The sequence below is a fragment of the Rattus norvegicus genome, chromosome 3 (genome assembly GCF_021556685.1).
Source record: "Rattus norvegicus strain SHRSP/BbbUtx chromosome 3, alternate assembly SHRSP_T2T, whole genome shotgun sequence".
Lineage (NCBI taxonomy): Eukaryota > Metazoa > Chordata > Mammalia > Rodentia > Muridae > Rattus > Rattus norvegicus.
The window spans coordinates 57758997-57779472 of record NC_141536.1 but is presented as its reverse complement, the minus strand read 5'-3'; the positions used below and the strand labels follow the sequence as shown (position 1 = coordinate 57779472).

The 20476-nt window shown below is 41.6% G+C and overlaps 1 protein-coding gene and 1 long non-coding RNA gene across 32 annotated transcripts in view; one reads left to right on the top strand and one right to left on the bottom strand.

The window, feature by feature from the left end:
• Positions 1-20476, top strand: part of Chn1 (chimerin 1) — a 167095-nt gene that overhangs the window by 117468 nt on the left and 29151 nt on the right. For 30 of the 31 annotated variants that reach the window (NM_001399177.1, XM_087654762.1, XM_087654776.1 and 27 more), the window contains 1 exon segment: positions 6915-6992. In NM_001399177.1, the coding sequence (NP_001386106.1) occupies positions 6915-6992 (78 nt within the window). 31 annotated transcript variants of the gene reach the window in all.
• The window catches only part of LOC134486115 (uncharacterized), a 48575-nt gene continuing 43387 nt past the window's right edge, over positions 15289-20476 (bottom strand). Inside the window, exon 4 of the long non-coding RNA XR_015684420.1 lies at positions 15289-15633. This is a non-coding gene — a long non-coding RNA (uncharacterized LOC134486115). The remainder of the gene's footprint in view (positions 15634-20476) is intronic.

Here is a 20476-nt window from a genome sequence, read left to right as displayed (position 1 = left end):
TGTTTGTTTGTTTGCTTGCTTTCAGAAAGTTCCCAAAAGGAAGCTAGTATTATTTCTTACACATCATCATCTTCATGTACAATATAAGCATAGTGGTGTATGGCAGATGGTATTGTGGACAGCGGTCATGTCTGTGACTCTGTTCCTGAGGACCCTTCTTGTGTATCGGTGTTTAAGGAGGTAGAATTTTGTGCCTTTAGACCTCTGTTACCATTGCCACATAAAACACCCTGCCCTGGCGTCACACTAGCCCATGCATGCCATTTACTCTTAGCCTGCTTCTCTACTGAGCCAACATTACCAAACATGAGCCAAGACGTTCCTCTTCTGATCAGATACTATGTGGTGTCTCCATGTTAGTTACTACTAGAGAAGCTGTGTAATGGAGGCCGAGTTAGAAGTTGTGATCTGACTCTTGTAGTGACTAAACATTTAGAAGCCCAGAAGAATGTAAGTTTCCTATGAAACATAAATATTTATTAATTTGAAAATGTCTTAGGGCCAATAAGCAGCATCCCTCCATGATCTCTATCCATTCCTGCCTCCAACTTTCTGCTGCTTGAGTTCCTGTCTTGGTTTCCCTGAGTGAAGGACTATGATCAGGAAGGGATGTGTAAAACAAAAAAACCCTTTTCTTCCCAAGTTGCTTTTGGTCAAGGTCTTTGTCACAGCATCAAAAAGTGAACTAAGACAGTGTGAATAATTTGTTGACTCTTTTTCCTGTAAGCAGACCTTGATGAGGTTACTGTTTGAGCAGAGAGATTTTCATAATTTAAAATTGCGACATGAGGGTTAGGTTAAAATTAGAGAATGTTACTGCTTACAGCAATGGTTCACAGCCTTCCTGGTGCTATGACCCTTTAATACAGTTCCCCATGTTGTGATGACCCCTAGCTATATAATTGCTTCATTGCTACTTCATAACTAATTTTGACAGTTATGAATCATAATGTAAATGTCTAATATGCAGGATATCTGATATGTGAATTCTGTGTCCATAGGTTAAAGACCACTGATTTATAGTGTGTCCCAAAGTTTACATACTCTAAGACAGGGGTCTTGGGTTTTTAATCCATGCCATAGTCACATAGACTACTAACCATAATCTCAACAATAGAGGTCCTTGAATACAAGAAGGCAAAATTTCCACTTATTGGTTACTTACTAAGCTCACAATATGCCAAATTCTTCTCACCTATCATTTTATTTAACCTTTGTTATATTGTTGCATCTTTTAAAGCAGTTTTACATGTAAGGAAACAAAGACTAAAATAAATTACTAGCTTGACCAGGACATCCACAGCCAATTAACAATGGACTTAAAGTTAGTGCCTTATGTGGCTCAGCAGGAAGCTTCTGGTTCTACTCCACTGGGTGAGACTGAGAGGCCGGCTCAGCACGGGTCCCATGTCTGTGTAGGACAAATAACAGGGTGGTGAGATTGCTAGGACCCTTTCAGTTTGCAGCAGTGAATGTGTGCTTTTCAAGAGCACACAGCGCTCACATGGCTCCTGCCCCTCCTCGAACCTTCCCATTGCTATAGTCCTCTTCTCTATACTAGAGCATAGACATGGAGAAAAATGCAGGCTTGGGAATTTGCCCATTTCCTTTCCTTTTAGCAGTGTAATTGTAATTGTTTAGATAAACCCACAGAAATACCAGTTGGTGTCAGGGATGGGCAGACTCAATTCTAAAGATAGCCCAAAGACTCTTGCTCTAAGTAAAACCTAACCACTGCTGATGCTTCCACCAAGAATAATCTTTTTTTTTTTTTCCCAGAGCTGGGGACCGAACCCAGGGCCTTGTGCTTGCTAGGCAAGCGCTCTACCGCTAAGCTAAATCCCCAACCCAAGAATAATCTTATATAAGCCATGTGCACTATCAGTTTGGACTGCCCCAGGACCCACTTCTTTCTGGTTTATATTATGGAATCAGAATATCAGAGCCCCCCACCCTCAACCCAGACTTTCACTACCTGCTCATACGGTAAGATAACAGAAGGAACCGTGGAGATTAAAGGCAGGGATTCAGATCCAGACTTTGCTTCTGCTGTATAACCTTGAATACATCATTAGTTTCTTTGTTGGATGAAGTTACTGACACTATTTTGTACTTTTCAGTGGCTGTGGCCACCATGGGAAGCAGTGTTGCAAGTGGTATTTATTCCTCACTGAATTCCTTCCCTCCCCTCCTGTTGTCTCATCCTCCTTCCCACCTTGCTTCCTCAGCCAGTATCCCTGTGCCAAAACGCAGAAGGAAAGGCTAGTGTCCAGACATGCTGTATGCTATGGGCCACTGTTTTCTAAGCTTTTTCCACTTGCACCCAAGAAATTTCTAGAAAATCTTGGGTATATAGATATATAAAGTAAATATATAAATGTTTTGTTTATATGCTGATTTATTATTATTATCAAACATACTTACTATATTGTTAATACTTTTATAACTTTAATTTTAATGTAAGCATATATACTTACTATTATATGTCACAGATAATAAATCATAAAACATTAAAATAATTCTTTGTTATATGTATGACTTTACCATTGTTAACAAGAAGGCAAATTTGCATGCCAATGAGGAGGATGTGCTCCTAACTCAATACAGTCCACAGACTCACTAATTTGATACATGCTGATGAATGGCTATAGGAAGTCATTTGGTTAATTAAACCATTAAGTTTCTATAAGAACAGAAAGCTTTGCCATACAGTAAAATTACTGATTCTCAGCATGCAGTTGTCTCAAGTCTGAGCCAAGGTGTTTCACGTAGTACTCTTTGGCATTGCAGTGTATGGCCGCTTGCATGGTGAAAAGTTCACATGTACAGTAGAAGTCACAAACCTGTGGTAAAGTCATGCTGTGCAGCATAGTGGGGCTGTGCAGAAACATCGCAGATTTATAACATATGCCACCGGGGTACACATGTCACGTTTGTGCTCAAGTGTACCACGCTTGTTCTCTGCATTTGACCAGTTATGAGTTCCCACGTTAACCACCCTCCCTGCACTGCACAGAGACAGATGCCTCTCTGATGAGTTCTGAGAGCTGCACTGATCTACAGGGAGAGAAATGAATTTAGAGAGCAGTTTGATACTGTGGCCATTTAGCAGAAAATAATAGGCTCACCCCTGGGGCCTGTGAACTCTCCAGCCATAAGTTCTTGGTCAGATTTATAGTACCAGGTACATGTCTTCTGTTGTGGAGTGGGCCTTAAATCCAACCAGAAAGCAGTTGGTTACAGCGCCGCCCCCAACATTTGAAATTGAAGGTAAATAAGCAGAGGAGCCGATGAGTAGAAAATTCCCCCAACACATACGCCATAGTTCATATTACTTTGCTCAGCAGTGTGGACATGTCATACTAGCTAGGACCTCAGTTCTGCTCCTTCCTAGCTATCTATCTATACACCACTGGGGAGGTAGCCTCTGTGGGCATCAGTTCTGGGAAGTACAAAGTGAGGATAATTTACATATGCCCTACAAGGTCTATCTGTGGATTCGTGAGACTATACATAGAATCAGCAGAGAGCCTGGCACATAAGTACCACTGACAAAGAGTAGCCATAATTAACAGTCCATTAAATATTACTTAACAACGTAGACGTAGCCAGATACATGCAAGCACGTTTACAGACATTACAGACATTTGTCTAGAACATGACAACATTTATAGCGGTTCAGAGTCTGTACCTTTGTTACTTAAAGTTGGTCTCCAAAACTAACTCAGAAGTACAGTTCTCATATTGCAGGCATAATTGCTGGCCAACACTTGATAGTTACTTGGTATAACCAATACTCTGTCAGCCTACAGTGTTGTTTTCCATCTCCTTCCAGGCCTAGTCCCTGCCCCAGCTGTGATTTGACCCAGCATGTATTGATAAATAAAAACAGCGACGACAGCAAAAATCTGCCGAGTGTATAATTAACTTTATTTCTACACAAATGTTTGCTTTACCTGGCCATGCATTTTTCTAGGAAAGTTTACTCTGGGTATTTTTGTACATAGTTGAATTTTAATTATTTTAACTGAAGCTCAGGGCTGATAAGAACATAATAGGAATTTGACTAAGATTTTCAAAGAAGAAAACAAACATACCAACCACTTGGGTTACTCCCATAATTGTTTGTTTGTTTGTTTTAAGTTAGAAGCTTTGTTTTATACATTGTTGAAAACAAATACCATTATGTTTGCCTTTGGGCTTTGTTTTTTTCTAATGCCTACTGAGGACTGGGTTGACATGACTTTCAGCTGCACATGTCCAAGGAGTTGACTGACAGTTTTCAGTCATCACATGACAGCACATGAGTACGCTTGAGCTGAAGAATCACTTGTGTTAGGCAAGAAAACTTTGTCCAGTGTGTCTCCCCTCAGTAGTGTCATTTTATAATCTTCTGTCAATCATCTAAAGCTAAATTTGTGAAACTGAAATGTGAATAGAGTAATGCTACTGTCTATCTTTTATTTGCCTATTTAAAAAACAAAGGATCTGGGAATATAGTATTGATGGGAGAGTGCTTGACTAGCATGCCTGAGGCCCTAGATTTAATTTCCAGTAGAGAAAAAAAAAAGAATAAAAGGACTCTGTATAGACTAAAGAAAATAATAATTGGACATGTTTTCAAGTCAGTTTATGGAGCTGGAGAGATGGCTGAGGAGGTAAAGTGCTCTCTGTGCACACATGAGGACCTGAGTTTAGATTTCAGCACCTACATGAAAACTGGGTATGGCATAGTGTGTTTGGGCAAGGGAGCAGAGACAGGCAGAGCTCTGCTGCTCATTAAGGTCACTGGCCAGTCAGACTGGCCAACTCAGTGAGCTTCATCTTCTCAGAACAAGAAGGTGCTACACCTTATCAATGGAAACAGTCATTGATCTCTGTCCTTTACTGGTACACACACACACACACACACACACACACACACACACACATACACACACTCGAGCACTCATTACTACCAACATCTTAATATAATTTAAGGATGTCTCATATCTTAATTAAATTGAGTTTTCATTGGAATAACTCCCATAATTTATAAAATCTGAGGTATGTGTGTAGTGGTCAGGTGACTGGATTTCTATTTTGGTTTGGTTTTGGTCTAAAGCTCAATCCTAGGTCCTTGTACACTCCAAACACATGCTTCTGCTGATAACCGACAGCCCCCAACCCCAATTTATTTAAATCCAGAATTTTAGATCCCTTAAATACAATGTAGCATTAGAATCATAAGATTAATTACATAGCAAGGACAAGGAAACAGATGGGAGATGGTTAGGAAACCCCAAAGGGAAAAGCTGCCTTGAATCCCAGCATTCCAGAGGCAGAGGCAGGCAGTTCTCAGTAAATCTGAGATCAGTTAGCCTCATCTACAAAGTGAGCTCCAGGGCAGCCAGGGCTACATGTGAGACCCTGTGTCAGGGTCAGGGTTCAGCTGTGGGGAAGCCCCTTAGGGATCTGTAGTCATTGCTCTTGAATAGCACTGGGTTTGAGTCTTTGAGCCAGCAGCCCCTTTTCTACAATGAAGACAAACATACCAGGGTCTGGTAAGCACTGCTACACTTCATATAGGGCCTGTTTATCTGAAGGATTAGTCTTAGCTCCCTTCCTCTAGCCTCAAACTCTGAACAAAAAAATATTGAGACTAGGAGACTAGTCTCTAACAAATTGGTACATTAAGTGTAGATCTGCAACCAAATACTCACAGTGTAGACAAAGCCGCCCACTAGAGGATATCAACCATGCCATATGCATGCTTTCTATTCTGGATGAAAATACATACAAATTCCTTGTCTTCATCAAAATATGTAGCCATTTTTGTTCATCTTTAATAAAACTGGAGTTTAGTTAAGCAGCGCCACCACAATGCATTAATAAGAAGTCTGGGTTCACCCTCAGTGGAGCAACTCATGACGTACATGCCACACAGAGTCATGGCCTGGCCCTTCAAAGTCTACCTGGCAGCCGGTTTTTTTGCCTGTTTGGCTTTGCACTTAAATAAAACCTCTCGTGGTATGTGCTAATTTCCTCTGCCTTTAATTCAGGACTCATTCATTGCTCATTACCTTTCTACAGTCATTTTTTTCTTTCCTTGAGCCAGCAAGAAAAATCTTGCATGGGGGTGGGGAGGGGAGTGAGTTGAGGAACACGGGACTTAAATACTGTTACTGGATTTTCATTGGTTGTCTCCTCTCTTACTGTGGCCAGTCTAGTCGTGCTTCCCCTGCAAATCCCTCCCTCTTCACCCCCTCCTGCAAGTGAGTTCGCCGGGTGTCTGTTGCTAGCGACTGACTGCAGGCTGTATGTAGGCATCTCTCATTCAGAATGGACATTGACATGATGAGCAGAGAAGAAAGCTTTCAGCAATGTGTCATTTGTCACAATTGTCAGGCTTTTTAAAAAAGGACTCCCAAAGAGAGATGCTGCATGTTTTCTGTGTTAACACAGACTGATTTCCTCTCCAGACTCTTTAAGTTTGCAGAAGCTTAAATATAGAGCCCTGTTTAAAAAAAAAAAGGAAGAGAGAATTTGTGTGTTAATCGGCCTTGTGAAGAAGTGCTTCATCACCCTTCTGCACCTCCCTGTGCTCTGGTGTGTGGCGTGGCCACGGCTCTCTAGGTTAGGGCTCTGAGCTGGCTGCAGCATGCTCATGTGTTAGCTGAGTAGAGTTCACCGGCAGTCGCAGGCTGATACAGGGTTTTTTGTTTTTTGTTTTTTGTTTTTCTATTCCTTTGAGTATCAAAATGCCATCCAAAGAGTCCTGGTCGGGGAGGAAAACTAATAGAGCTACAGTTCACAAATCAAAGCAAGAGGGCCGTCAGCAAGATTTATTGATAGCAGCCTTGGGAATGAAACTGGGTTCTCAAAAGTCGTCTGTGACAATCTGGCAACCTCTGAAACTCTTTGCTTATTCGCAGTTGACATCACTTGTTAGAAGAGCAACTCTGAAAGAAAATGAACAAATTCCAAAATATGAGAAGGTTCACAATTTCAAGGTAAGAGCATTTGTTTCTAGCCTTTTCTTATGAGGACTGCTCAGTGCTTGGAATGTGCAATGTTCCAGGCTCATCCTTGACAAATTAAGGTGATTTGACTGAAATGTTCTTGCTATTCAAGGAAAGAACATGTTTAAATCCTGGTTTTATTTTATTTAAGGAGGAGCTGAATTGAGCTCATAGAAATCCAGCCCCATTTTCTCAGGTGCTGCGATAATGTTCTCCGGGATCACCGTGTGCACACTGCTGAGCTTAGCTGATGTTATAAAGGTCTCTAACATGAGTTTGGTCTTGCATGTATGTATCTGTTTTGCAATGTATCTACTTCTGTTGGTGATTTCAGGAAGGGATTAGGTCTTATCTGTCCAATTCTGGTCAGAGGCTTTGCTGTAGCAGGCATGTGTAGTTGAATCTGGAGTGAGCAGATGGTATGCATTTCCCATAGTTTCTGTCTTCTCTCCTTCTTCCGTTAATAAATTGACCACAATAAAAGGAAGATTGCTGCCCTGTGACCATAGAGGCTCTGACTGGCAGCTTCCCTATGTTTCTCTGTGGCGGCTTTCACCTTGCTTATATTGTTTTTAATTCTTGCTGTAATATGTTTTATACAGTGTACCTGAATCTTCCTTTATGGAGATTATATATATGTATATGTATGTTGGCCTGAGATGTATCTAGATCTAACCTATACTTACTGTGTGATGTAAGGCCTTGAAGTTGTGCCCTTTACATGCTAAATCAGGGATGTGGAACTTGAAGCCATGTGTAAGGAGACCCAATCACCCTGAGCAGGCAGCTGAGCCAGCATTTCTATAGCACCTTCCCGATAGTACAAAAGTTCCTATAAAAGTTGTCTAAAGACTCAAGAATCTTGAGTTTACACAGAATATTATTAATGCTGATATTAGAATGGGAATATTTGATTGCAAAAAAGGTATTAGATCTGGAAATTTGGTTTTTTTATGTTAATTTATTTAACATTTATTCAGCATATAGAATGCACCAGACTCTCTACTAAGGGACTTAATCCCAGATTTATAATTCATCCTGACTTTGAACACTAGCATTTATTTTACTCATGCTAAAAAACAAAACAACAAGCAAACAAACATGCCTCTGTGTACTCCGTGTTTTCTGTAGTGAGGAATAGATCGCAGTCTTCATACTGTTTGGGGGTTAATGATGTGAACCTTACTTTTCAATCAATATTTTGCTTTAATATGGAATTGAGACAGTTCAACGAATCAAAAATTGGCAGAAAATGGAAATATGTACATCCAGTCTTAGCCACATCATCCACTTATAAACCAAAAATAAACAAAACAAATAAATACCTGAAGGCTGCTGAGTTTGAGTGATTTATAGCCTGGTCTTACAGGACTTTTACCAGGAAAATGGCCCATGAAATGTCTATGCATTTGAAGGGAAGAATCATCCACATATTCTAGAAATTCTGGGACTTCCAAAGTATCTTCAAAGAGGTGCATCTCACAGGCAAAGCCAGCCTATGAGATGATCCTGGCAGTGCTAAATCGGGGTCTGTAAATGCTTCTTACCTGTATTGGTTAGAAGTAAACGGGTCTGTTGAATAATTTGCATGAACAAGCATATACTTTCCCTTCTCCTGCAGATTATTTCTTTTAGGGTTTTTTTTCCACACAGCGTTATAAGAAGTAAACTCTGCGCATCCAGAAGTATTAGCTGTGTGACCCTCACCACCACAGCTGGAGACTGAGCCTAGACCCCTGAACAGCCAGGCAGACACTGTACCAGGGGCTCTACCCCAGCCTCAGCACACTTGTCTGTTTATTTGGGTTTTCTTCTGTTTTAAGCACATTGAAACATGGGAGACTTCTTTCTCTGGAGTTCACAGATAAAACCTAGCTGAGGCCTGTTCTTTAACTCTCCATGTCAAGAAGGGTTTTCTGTGGGACAGTGAAGCATTCTACACAGTGTTTAGAATCACTAATAAGGTCAGAAGTCTCAGAATTTGACTCCTCCTATTAAAAATAACTTATTTTTAAAATGTGCCTGTGGAGTAACATTTTCAAAAATGTTTTTAAAAAAAAGTAAGAAAGAAAAAAGAAGGGGTCCTACTTGATTTCAGAGAATATTCCTGAAAGAATTGCAGCCCTAGCAGGACCTCCCTCCATCAGATGCTGGCCTAGAAGGGCACTGCCTGTGGTCCTCATGTGCGGTCAGCTCTACTGTGGGAAAACTGGACTGTTTCCATGGTTGCCAGCCATGTGATCTGCCTGCAGCTTTCTTTCTCTCAGTGGAGTGTTTTCCAGTGACCTCAGGCCCCTCACCAAAGCCTCCTTTCAGTGTGCTTTTCTCTTCAGCCTCTTGAGCTGCTCGTTATGTAATGCTGCTTGGCGGTGTGCACAGCTGTCAAATCTCATTTTGGGGTGAATGCAAGAGCACCGGTTACCTTTGGTGGAAACACTCACCAAGGAGGAAGCCATTCGGAGCAGCTGGACCTGTGACTGGGGATTTGTAGGAGGAACATTTAAAAATGGATTCTGCTTTTATGTAACCTTTTCCTCTCCTCCCGACCCCTCCTCTCCCGCTCTTGTTCACTCCCCTCCCCTCTGCTGTTCTTGCATCAGAGAAAGGCTCCTGTATCTTAGGGAAGTTATCATTTTAGCAGTAAATATACCACATTCTGTAGAAGCTTGGTAAGATGTCAGTATAAATTTGAGCATAATTCCAAAAGAACTAGCAGAAGGAATTCTAGATATTTTTACCAAAATGTAAAATGAAGCAAATGTTTCAAGAGACATGTTTATCGTGATTTGAATATTAGAGATGTATACCCATGTAACATCACACAGTACCTCATAATTTTTAGTTTTTATTTATAATTACATATAAATGTATACATATATTAGGTACCATGTGATATTTCTAAATGTATATAAACTTTTGACATGAAACTTTCATTTAACTTTTATTTAACATGAAAATTGAATGTATTTCTAACTAATCAAATTCTTTGAAGAGTTACTCTATTCTGAGCTGATGAAATGGCTCTGTAGGTCAAGGAACTTCCTTGGCTCCTGGCTGAGGGTTTTATCTCTGGGATCTGCATGGTGGAAGTAGAGAACCATCTGTGTGCATGTCTCTATGCACCAAGAACACGCACTAAGTGAAGAGGGTTTTTATTGTAAAGAGCATTACTCCGTCCTAATACCACATGTAGAAAACAAAACTTAAAAAAAAATCAAAAGGAACACAGAAGCAGTCAGCTGCCCCCGACCCTCCACTGTCATTGATTGCATCCGACTTCTGAGGCTCTGGGAAGGACTGGAGACTCAGCCTCTGTCCTTAGGCATTTGCTGGTGACACGGACCATTGCCTAATTGGCCTGAATGCTTAATCTCTCTAAGCCTCTCTTGTAGAGCAGAAAACTTAAGTTCCTGGTCTATGTAGGCACATGGACCACTATTTTTATTATGACATATTATCTCTAACTGGGTTTTTTTCTGGATTTATATCGATTGATTCATTTATATAAAAGAGTGATTCCTCCTAGCGTAGATCACAGTGTGGTAGAGAGTCTTGGATGATCCTAGGAGCTCCCATTCAACTCCCAGGTAGAGTGGGGTTTACATAAGAGCACTTGAATATTTTATGTACTACAGAGTACAATAAAGTCCTCCGTTTCCAAGAGAAGATGCAGGCAGTGGTTTCCAAAATGCAAATTGGTGATATAATTCAAATAGCACCATAACAGGAGGCTTCCATGATAAGGTTAATGATCAAGACCTCCTAAATGTACATGTAGTAGGCACCTGGCCAGCAGGCAGAGTGTCCTGCTGCTTGGCAACCAGAAAGGCAGCAGTGGTCACACTCCTGCTAAAGGGGTCTTTCCTTTCCCCCCGGGACACGCAGATCCGGGCCCTCTGCTCTTTCCGTTTGATACATATCGAGAGGAGTTTTGGTTTTGTTCTTTCACTGCACTGAAATTTTATGTTCAGTGACTGTGCCTCCTTGCTCCCTGTGTTGTACCCACTAAACGCCTCACCACTTTCTCCCCACTCTAATCTTTTTCCCTTTTTGCCATATGTGGGAAAGTGCTGGCAACTGGTACATGTTTAAGAGGTGTTGACTGAGTGACTGACTGACTTAGTATATACAGTGTGACATAGTGGACGTGTTACTTTGAAACCAACTCTGCAGACAACAGAAAATCTCAATACGAAGTACATTCTGAAGACGTGTTCTTTATATTAATCAGACTTACAGACTTAAGACGTGTTCTTTATATTAATCAGATTTACAGGCTTCTGAAAAATTAAATGAAAACTGATAACATCACATTTTTTGCACTTTTTTTTTTAAATTTTAAGAGAGTCTAACTATATAGCATAGGCTGGCCTTGAACTTATTATGTAATCCAGGTCAGCCTCAAAGTCCAGATTCTTCTGCCTTAGCTTCATTAATGTGGTTACCTAAAGTATCTTATTAAGCTTTTGCAGTAATGTACTGTCCTTTATGGATACAAACATGTAGTATCCAACATGAGATTTTAAAGGAATAGTTTTTCTGCAAACAAGAGGTTAAAAGGAACTGCAATGTGTATTTTATATTAAGCACATTCCCCTCTCTTCACTTTGAATGTGGGCCAAAGAAGACAAAAATAGCCAAGATCTGTACATAATGGGGTTCTCTCTGCCTCTGCAGTCAGACAAGAAAAGGACTGATGAGCAGAAACTGGGAGGTTGGGAAAAAAATCACTTATAAGGTCCCTGTAAGAACTTCACTTCTCTGAGCACAGGGACCCCAATGGAGGAGTTAAAGAAAGGACTGAAGGAGCTGAAGGGGTTTGCAGCCCCATAGGAAGAACAACAATATTAACCAACCAGACTCCCCAGAGCTCCCAGGGAGTAACCCACCAACACATGTACCAAAGAGTACACATGGAAGGACCCATGGCTCCAGCCCCATATGTAGCAGAGGATGGCATCAATAGGAAAAGAAGCCCTTGGTCCTGTGAAGGATTCATTCCCCAGTTTAGGGGAATGCTAGAGCATGAGGTGAGAGAGGGTGGGTGGGAGGGGGAGTACCCTCATAGAAGTAAGAGGATGGGAGAGGGGGAACTGGGAAATGGGAAAGCATTTGAAATGTAAATACTTAAAATATCCAATTAAAACAAAAACAAAAACAAGAACATCGCTTCTGTTGCTACCTGGCTTAGTGCTTCTCAGATGCTGTTAGAGCCAAAAATAATGAACACATCTGCCTCTGCCTCCCTGTCTCCCTGTCTGCCTGCCTCTGCATCCTCCTCTGCCTCTGCTTCTCTGCCTCCCTGCCTCTCCCTCTCCCTCTGCCTCCCTGCCTCTCCCCGTAACTCCCCCTGCCTCTCTGCCTCTCCCTTCTGGAAGGCTGCCCTCCTCTGCCCTGGCCTCTGCTGCCCCGGCACTGAAACCCTCTCATCTCACTCCTTGCTGTTGGTTTAAATGTTGACTGATGACCTCGTTCTGATAGTGTAGTGAAAGATCAGCAATGTTGATCAGCAAGTTTGTGCCTGTCACTAATAACCCAGAAAGGAGCTCTTCAGCAGGGCTCTGGCGTAGTTGCATTATACGTCTCTGCCACTTCATGGGGCAAGAGTTGTTCGCCTAAATCAGAAGCTCACATTCTCACAAGTCATTACCTTTTAAAGATTTGTGTGTTTTTCTGTCGTGTGTTATGTGGATGCCTCCATGTATGTACATGTACCACATGAGCCCACAGGGGCTGGAAGAGGGTGTCAGATTCCTCCAGAACTAGAGCTACAGGCAGCTGTGAGCCATCTGGTGTGGAAGCTGGGCACTGAACCTGAGTCTTCCCCAAGAACAGCCAGCCCTCTTAACCTCTGATCCATGTCTCCATTAGTCCTAAGATATCTGGTAATCTGGTTTTCTCCAAGGTTCATTCTACTTTCCTTGTTGATATGGCCTTTCTGGTACAAATTACCTTTTGTGAAGCTATATAACAATATTTTCCCACTCATATTTGCTAGAATACTATTCTTAAAATGATCTTATTGGGACAGACATGTCTTAGAAACAGTCCCTTGTTTGTAGAAGTTCCTCCCATATATTCTGCCCCAGAAAAGATCTCATCCTGTGTGCCCATGATAAGTCACTGTTAAAGCAAGGGAAGCACATTAATAGGCTTGAAACATGTTGGCCACATTATTCCTCAGCCCTGAAAGGAGAGAGTACTTCACCTTCCCTGACTTGTCTTCATTTCCTCATCACTTATCCTCACGTGTTCAGGGGCAGCTCTTACATGTGCACACCCTGCCAGATATGCAGAGGGTAGAGTAATTGAGGAGAACATGCAGTTTTATGCATGAACATGGGTGTTAAATCCTTTACTAGTGCCCTGTTCCCAGAATTGAACGTTCAGTGTGTGAATGTGATATGAATGGTGGTAGGGCATCACATTCTCTCGCAGTAATGTGGCAGCCAGAAACAAACATTCAAAGCACAACTAGAAATATTAGAGTCCTTCAAAATGCGGAGGAGTTTTGATTTTTCAGGTTGGGATTTTGTTTGTTTGTTGCGAGAACATGAGATCTTGTCAAATATTTAAGTGCACTATTACTAGCCACTGTTGACTAGCTGGCAGTGTCATAAACTAGGCATAGTTGACTAGTTAACAGAACTGTTAACTAGACACAAACAATAGATCATCTGCAACTTTACCACTTTTCTGGCCTCGCAATCCCTGGAATCCACTCTCTGTTTCTATGAGTTGGATTGTCTGAGATTCCACATTGAAGTGGATCTGAAGTATGTCCTAGTGGACTGGCCTATTTCACTTAGCACGGTGTCCTTCATTTTCATCTGTATTTAACATGTGGTAAAATTCTAAAATCTAAATTAATATACCTGTGCTGGTTGGTTTCTGTCGACTTGACACAAGCCTTGACATATCTGAGAAGGAATCTCGTTTGAGGGATGGCCTGGAGACAGGTCCGTGGGCCATATATTTGATTAATTATTGATGTGGGAGAGTCCAATTCACATTGGTCAGTGCTACCTCTGTACAGCTGGCCTTGTTGGTATGAAAAAAGGCAAGTGGAGCAGCAATGTTGAGAGAGCCAGTAAGCAGCACTCCTGCATGTCTGCTTCAGTTCCTGCCCCAACTTCCTGTCGTGCTCGAGTTTCCTCCTTGGCTTTCAGTAGACTGTAATCCAGCATGTATATGTGCCAGAACATACAACCCCCAGCCTCCAAGCTGCTTTTGGTCAGTGTTTTGATTATAGTAATAGAAAGCTAAAGTAAGACTGTTTCATTGAATATTACCCATTTTCTTTACTCATCCATCCATGATATTTAGTGTTTTTTCCCCTAAGTTGGCTGTTAAGAACTACCTTAAATGCACTTAGTGCTGCTATTGACGGAAGGTGAAGCTATCTCTGAGATCCTGACATCAGACTTCTGGGATAGCCTGTGTTCATCTCCTAAGGAACAGCCGGCTGTTCTCATTAACAGCTGAAGCATTTCACAGTCCCACTGACACCGTCAGGATTGCAGCTTCTCCACACTCACCAGCAGTGATTGTTTGCATTTGGGGAATAGGCATCCTAACCACCGTGAAGTGGCATCCCACTTTAATTTTGATTTACATTTTCCTTGAGATTAATAATAGTACGTGATCTTTTCATGTTAATCGTTTTTGCATCTTCCGTTAATACATGTTTCTCCCATCCTTTTCCTTTTTAAGATGAGCCTCACCGTGCTTCCTTTTCAGGCTGCACTTGAGCTCCTGCAGTCACACACACACACACACACACACACACGCACACGCACACGCACACGCACACGTACACGTACACGCACACACACACACCTCAGACCTACCCATTTTTTGGAGTTATTTGAAGGTGTGTAGGCAAAGTAACCCAGCTGGTAAAAGTACTTGCTTTGCAGGGCCGTCAGGCTATGTTTGGTCCTTAGAATCCAAGGTAGCAGGAAGAACCAACTCATAAAACTTGTCCTCTATACACATGTCTTGGCATGCGTGCCCCCACCATGTACACACACACACACAAACCAATAATAATAAATAAAATTAAAGCTGCTTGGGCGTGGCTCTGCTATCAAGTGCCGGAATTTCTAATATATTCTGATACTAGCCCATCTGATAGATCATTTGTATGTATTTTCTGCCATTCTGTCAGCAGTCTTTACTCGTGCTCCTGGCTCAGTCCAGTTCATGGAGACATCCTTCCCTGGAGGCATTGCAGGTTTGCTTTGCTGCTGACTGTGGGTGCTCAGTAGTTTGGTTTTTCATTTTTAATAACATGGAACTATTGGATAACATTTACCATTTGATAGAACATTTGTGAGATTTTTTTTCCTTTTAAGTATCAGGAATTCTAACCCAGACTAGCAATGTGTCACATAATTAGAAGTCCAGCATTAAAAATCTTCTTTATCCTGGGGGAATTAAAATGCAACCAGGACAATCTTCCAACTTTGAGCTATTTTTAGCTCATTTTGGTAACAGGATGGTGCCAGAGGCTCCAGTTCTTTATTGTGCCAGAGTCTCTCTCACCTATTCCAGAGACGTGGTTTTGTCAGACTCAAGGACTGCATGCATTTGCCTGATGCTATATCTATCCATCTCTGCACAGTAGAGCCTGTCAAGAGAATAGAATGCTAATTGGCCCAGATCTAAGCCATACATGTTAATTTACTAGTTTATAAAGCAAGGACTGTCTTTGGAAATAAAGATAAAGTTCATTCAGAGGATGTAGTATTTTAAAGTGTATATATGCCTATTAACAGATCCAAATACATACAGCAGAGCTGGAAATGAAATAGACAGGCCACATCATAGCTAGAAGTTTCAGTAATGCTGTCAGTGATAGAACAGACCAAAAGTAGGGGCATTGGAGCATTAATCAGCCGGTTTGATCTAATTGATATTTATAAACATCCCACTCAGTAACAGCAGTAAGGACGTACCCTTAAAGTAAATATTCAGTTAGAAAACAAAATTGGCCAAGCATGGTGGCACACACTTTTAATTCCAGCACTCAGGAGACAGAGGTGAGTAGATTTCTATGAATTCAAGGCCAGCTGATCTACATAGTGAGTCTGTCTCAATGAATTAAAACTGAGGGCTAGAGAGAGGACTCAGCAGTTAAGAATACATACTGCTTTTACAGAGGACTCAGATTCTGTTCCCAGCACCCACAACAGCCAGTTAACCCCAACTCCAGGAAAATGCATACATCTGGCCCCCAGGGGCACTAGCACTCATGTGAATGTACACATATGCACACACATAATTAAAAATAAGGCAATTTTTAAAAATATTTTTAATTTATAATGCAGCTGCCTGATTTCCTGCTTCCCTTTCCTCCCTCCGAACCCTCCCATGTAAACCACACAACCACATACCCCTCCCGCCTTCTTTCCAATTCATGACATTGTTCATTCGTTTGTTTTGTTTTTTGAGACAGAGTTTCTCTGTGTAATAGCCCTAGCTGTCTTGGATCTTGCTTTGTAGACAAAGAGTCCACCTGCATCTGCCTCCCAGGTATGGGAATTGAAGATGTGTACCACCACATGCATGGCAGTGACCTCTTTTTAATTGTTGTTATATTCATGTCTGTATATGTATACTATATGTATGTCCTCTGTGTGTGTGTGTGTGTGTGTGTGTGTGTGTGTGTGTGTGTACTCGCGCATACTCGTGGTGCCCGCGTGCTTACGTGTGCACTCATGCATGTATTCCTAAATATAACCTCCTCAGGCTGTATAGTGTTACTTTTGTGTTTTTAAGGCTTACTTCCATTTGGTATTAGATCACCAAGCAGTATGTGCACTCTTCCCTCAGGAAAACTATTTCTCCACTTGGCATTCCGTAGTTGCTGTAATTAAGTATGGTTGAGGTCTTCTGGCTCCCTGACCCCTGGCCATAGCTGCTAGTGTGTCTATTGGTGGTGTCCAGCCCCTTGATGAGATTCCATGAGAATGGCTTCTCCAACATCTCTAGGAGACACAATCTCACACCTGACTCTGCTCCTCTGCTCTTGCTATCACCCACCTCCTCTTCTGCAGTGACTCCCGAGCCTTAGGTCCTAGATCCATCATTTGGAAATGGGCTCCACAACTCTGCATTTACCACTGATATTTTAATACAAGCTCATTTTTAAAATACTTATTTATTTATTTATTTATTTATTTATTTATTATTTATTTATTTATTTATTGTAGTAATGCTCTATCTGCATGTATACCAGAATGCCTGAAGAGGGCATTCGATCCAATTATACATGGTTGTGAGCCACCATGTGGTTGCTGGGAATTGAACCGAGGACCTCTGGAAGAACAGTCAATGATCTTAACTGCTGAACCGTCTCTCCAGCCCGATACAAGCTCATTTATCCAAGTGATAATTCCAATTCTCAAAGTAGAATATTGTTTTATAATATTACATTGGATTCTTTCATGTTTGTATGACTTACTTATTTTTATTTTATGTGCATTGGTGTGAAAGTGTTTGATTCCCTGAAAATGAAGCTACAGACAGTTCCGAGCTGCCATGTGGGTGCTGGGAATTGAACCTCAGAAAGAGTTAGCCAGTGCTCTTAACCTCTGAGCCATCCGTCTCTCCAGCTCCATACACTGGATTTCTTAAATGTTACATATAAGAACCTGTGTTGGTTGTGGGAAATGTATTTGTGTGTGTGTGTAGTGCGCTAAGGGTAGGAGGCATTTGAGTGCCATATGAGCAGAGGGTTCTCTCCTTCCACATGAGGGTCACAGGCTCAGATTCAGGCTGTCAGAGTTGGCTGTGCGGCTGAGCTGCCTTGCTATCCACAACACTTGACATCCTTCAGTCTTAAGGCAAAGCTGTCTGGAGAAAGGACGCCTTCAAACATCTAACTTTGACCTGAAAAGCAGCTTGGTCATTGTTGTTTTATGTTGTTGTTATTATGTTTTTAAAGACAAGATTTCTCTGCATAGCTTTGGCTCTCCTGCAAGTTGCTCTGTAGACCCTGTTAGCCTCAAACTCGGAGATCCTTCTGCCTCTGCCTGCAGAATGTTGGGATTAAAAGTGTGGGCCATCATGCCCCTCTGTTAGCCAGCCTGGGCTACCAAGTAAGTGTCAGGTAAGCCAGAGCTACATATAGCAACAACATGTCTCTCATGATTAGCTGACTGGTAGCCAGGTTTCAGACCAATGGTACTGTGTAAAGGGTCATTCCGTCAGCATCAGGTGTGTTTGTGCTGATGTTGATGTGGCTGCGTATGAGTCCCAGTTCCTTCACTTATTTGTGCTTTAAAAGCTCAGCTGTACTTCTAGAGCTATTTTCTCCCACAGAAATAGTATTAATTGGGGAAATGGGTAGATCATAAAGGAAATCATAAAGAAATTTAATTATTAATAATACCCTGTATTGGTTAGGGTAAATGTATTTGTGTGTGTGTGTAGTTGCCTGAATATTTGTGTGTATTTGCATGTATGTTTGTGTATAGTTGCATATATGTTTTGTGTAGTTGCATGTATGTATGTGGAGGCTAAAAGTCAACCTCAGGAGTCATTCCTCAGGTGCTATCTACCTTGGTTTTGGTTTTGAGATTTTTTTGTTTGTTTTTTGTTTTTGTTGTTGTTTTGTTTTGTTTTTGGGACATGTTTTTGTTTTGTTTTGTTTGTCTCTCTCTTAGCCTGGAACTCACCTATGAGGCCTGGCTGGCTAGCCAGTGAACCCCAGTAAATTCTACAGCACTGTTAAAAGTGCATGGTGCCTGGATTTTTCACATTGTTCTGGGGACTGAACAGAAAAATACAGTAAACACTTTACCAACTGAGCCATCTACTTAGCCCAGGGAATGATTCTTATGAATGGGATTAACAATAATTCACTATTCTCCATGTTCAAAGTACTGCTTCTTACACCACTTACTAGAACCTGTTTTGTTTTGTTTTGTTTTGTTTTGTTTTTCTTTTTTTTTGGAGCTGGGGACCGAACCCAGGGCCTTGCATTTGCTAGGCAAGCACTCTACCACTGAGCTAAATCCCCAACCCCTAGAACCTGTTTTTATAGTTCTCATTACATGGGAACACAGCTGAGAGACTATGCTGCCCCAATAGCTGTCCTTCTAGTATAGCAAGGCTAACACCATGGTCTGGCCATACTGGATCAACTCTCCCTCTCTCTCTCTCCCTGGTTTATTGCTTATAGTTCAGGACAGTGTTTATTCTGTTATAGCCACTGTCAGTCTGGAGGGACTTTTATGGTACTTTCCTCAATTTTGAACAGTTTTCCCATCCTTGAAATATAAAATATAAAGTCACCAATCTTCTCTCCTTTGTCAGACTGATCAGAACGATGCTCTGTTTGCATTGATGAGTTGTGCAGTACATACCTGGCGCAGACCTGAAACTCCTCCCCTGTGTGATTGTCTGTTCAGCAGTCAGCTGTAGAGACCATCGCACCTCAGCCCTCCCCGTGAACTGTCTCGTGCCTGCCTGGCTTCAGTCCTCTGCTACCACGACTTGTCCTGCTCCAGCACTTAACTGTCTCCAACTATTGTGTGAAACAGCTCAGCAAGAGCCCATACACTTCTTCTCTGTACCAGCTGAGGTTATCATATCAACATAAGGCATTGTCAGTCTGTTCGAACAAAATGGCCAGCTAATGGTAGTGTTGGTGGCTTAACCCAACCCAAACCTTACTCTATATTTTCTCCAGTGTTTCAGGGCAGATTTAACTAGATTTGACTAAATGACAGGCCAGAAGATGTGGTGATGATGCTAAAAGCTCTCTTCTGTTAATTATAACTTATAACCCCATCTTTGTTTGCAGGAGACTGTACAGACTCATGTATTTACTGCTGTTTGTAGCTAATATGCTATGTTCTCTTCACACCTCACTATCTATGAGGGGTGTGTGTGTGTGTGTGTGTGTGTGTGTACTGTAGCAGGTAATCCAATTAAGGCAAACACTGTAAATTTTATATCAAGTAATCAAAAAAATTAAATTATCTTGGTGAGACTAGCATGAGTAAGTTAAAGTTGAAGGCCTTCTTTCTCAGCCTGATGGTGCAGGATCACAGTCGCATGACACAGGAAGTTCGTGAGTTCCAAGCCAGTCTACACTATATAGTGAGATGTTTTTAACAGCAATAAAAAGGTGTTCGCTAAACCATAAAGCTGAAGAGTGTGAAGGAAATGGCATTTCCTGCATGGCTGCCTACACATCTGTGTTCCTTCCGTTTGATCCTCATCATCTGTTCCCTTCTTTTGTTGCCCAGTACCATACCATGCTGGAGGACTGAGTCATCAGAGCCACACAAATGAGAAAGCTGCAGCTGAAATGTCATTGCCACCTTCGCCAGAAAACCTCACTGCCCTAATGTTCTTCTCGATCCCACTGGCTTACAAGGCCGTTTGCCTGCTTCCCTGTTTCTAAGACTGTTTGACTGAGAGGGATAATAAGGATGTGGCTGCAGTGTTCTTTCTCTTCT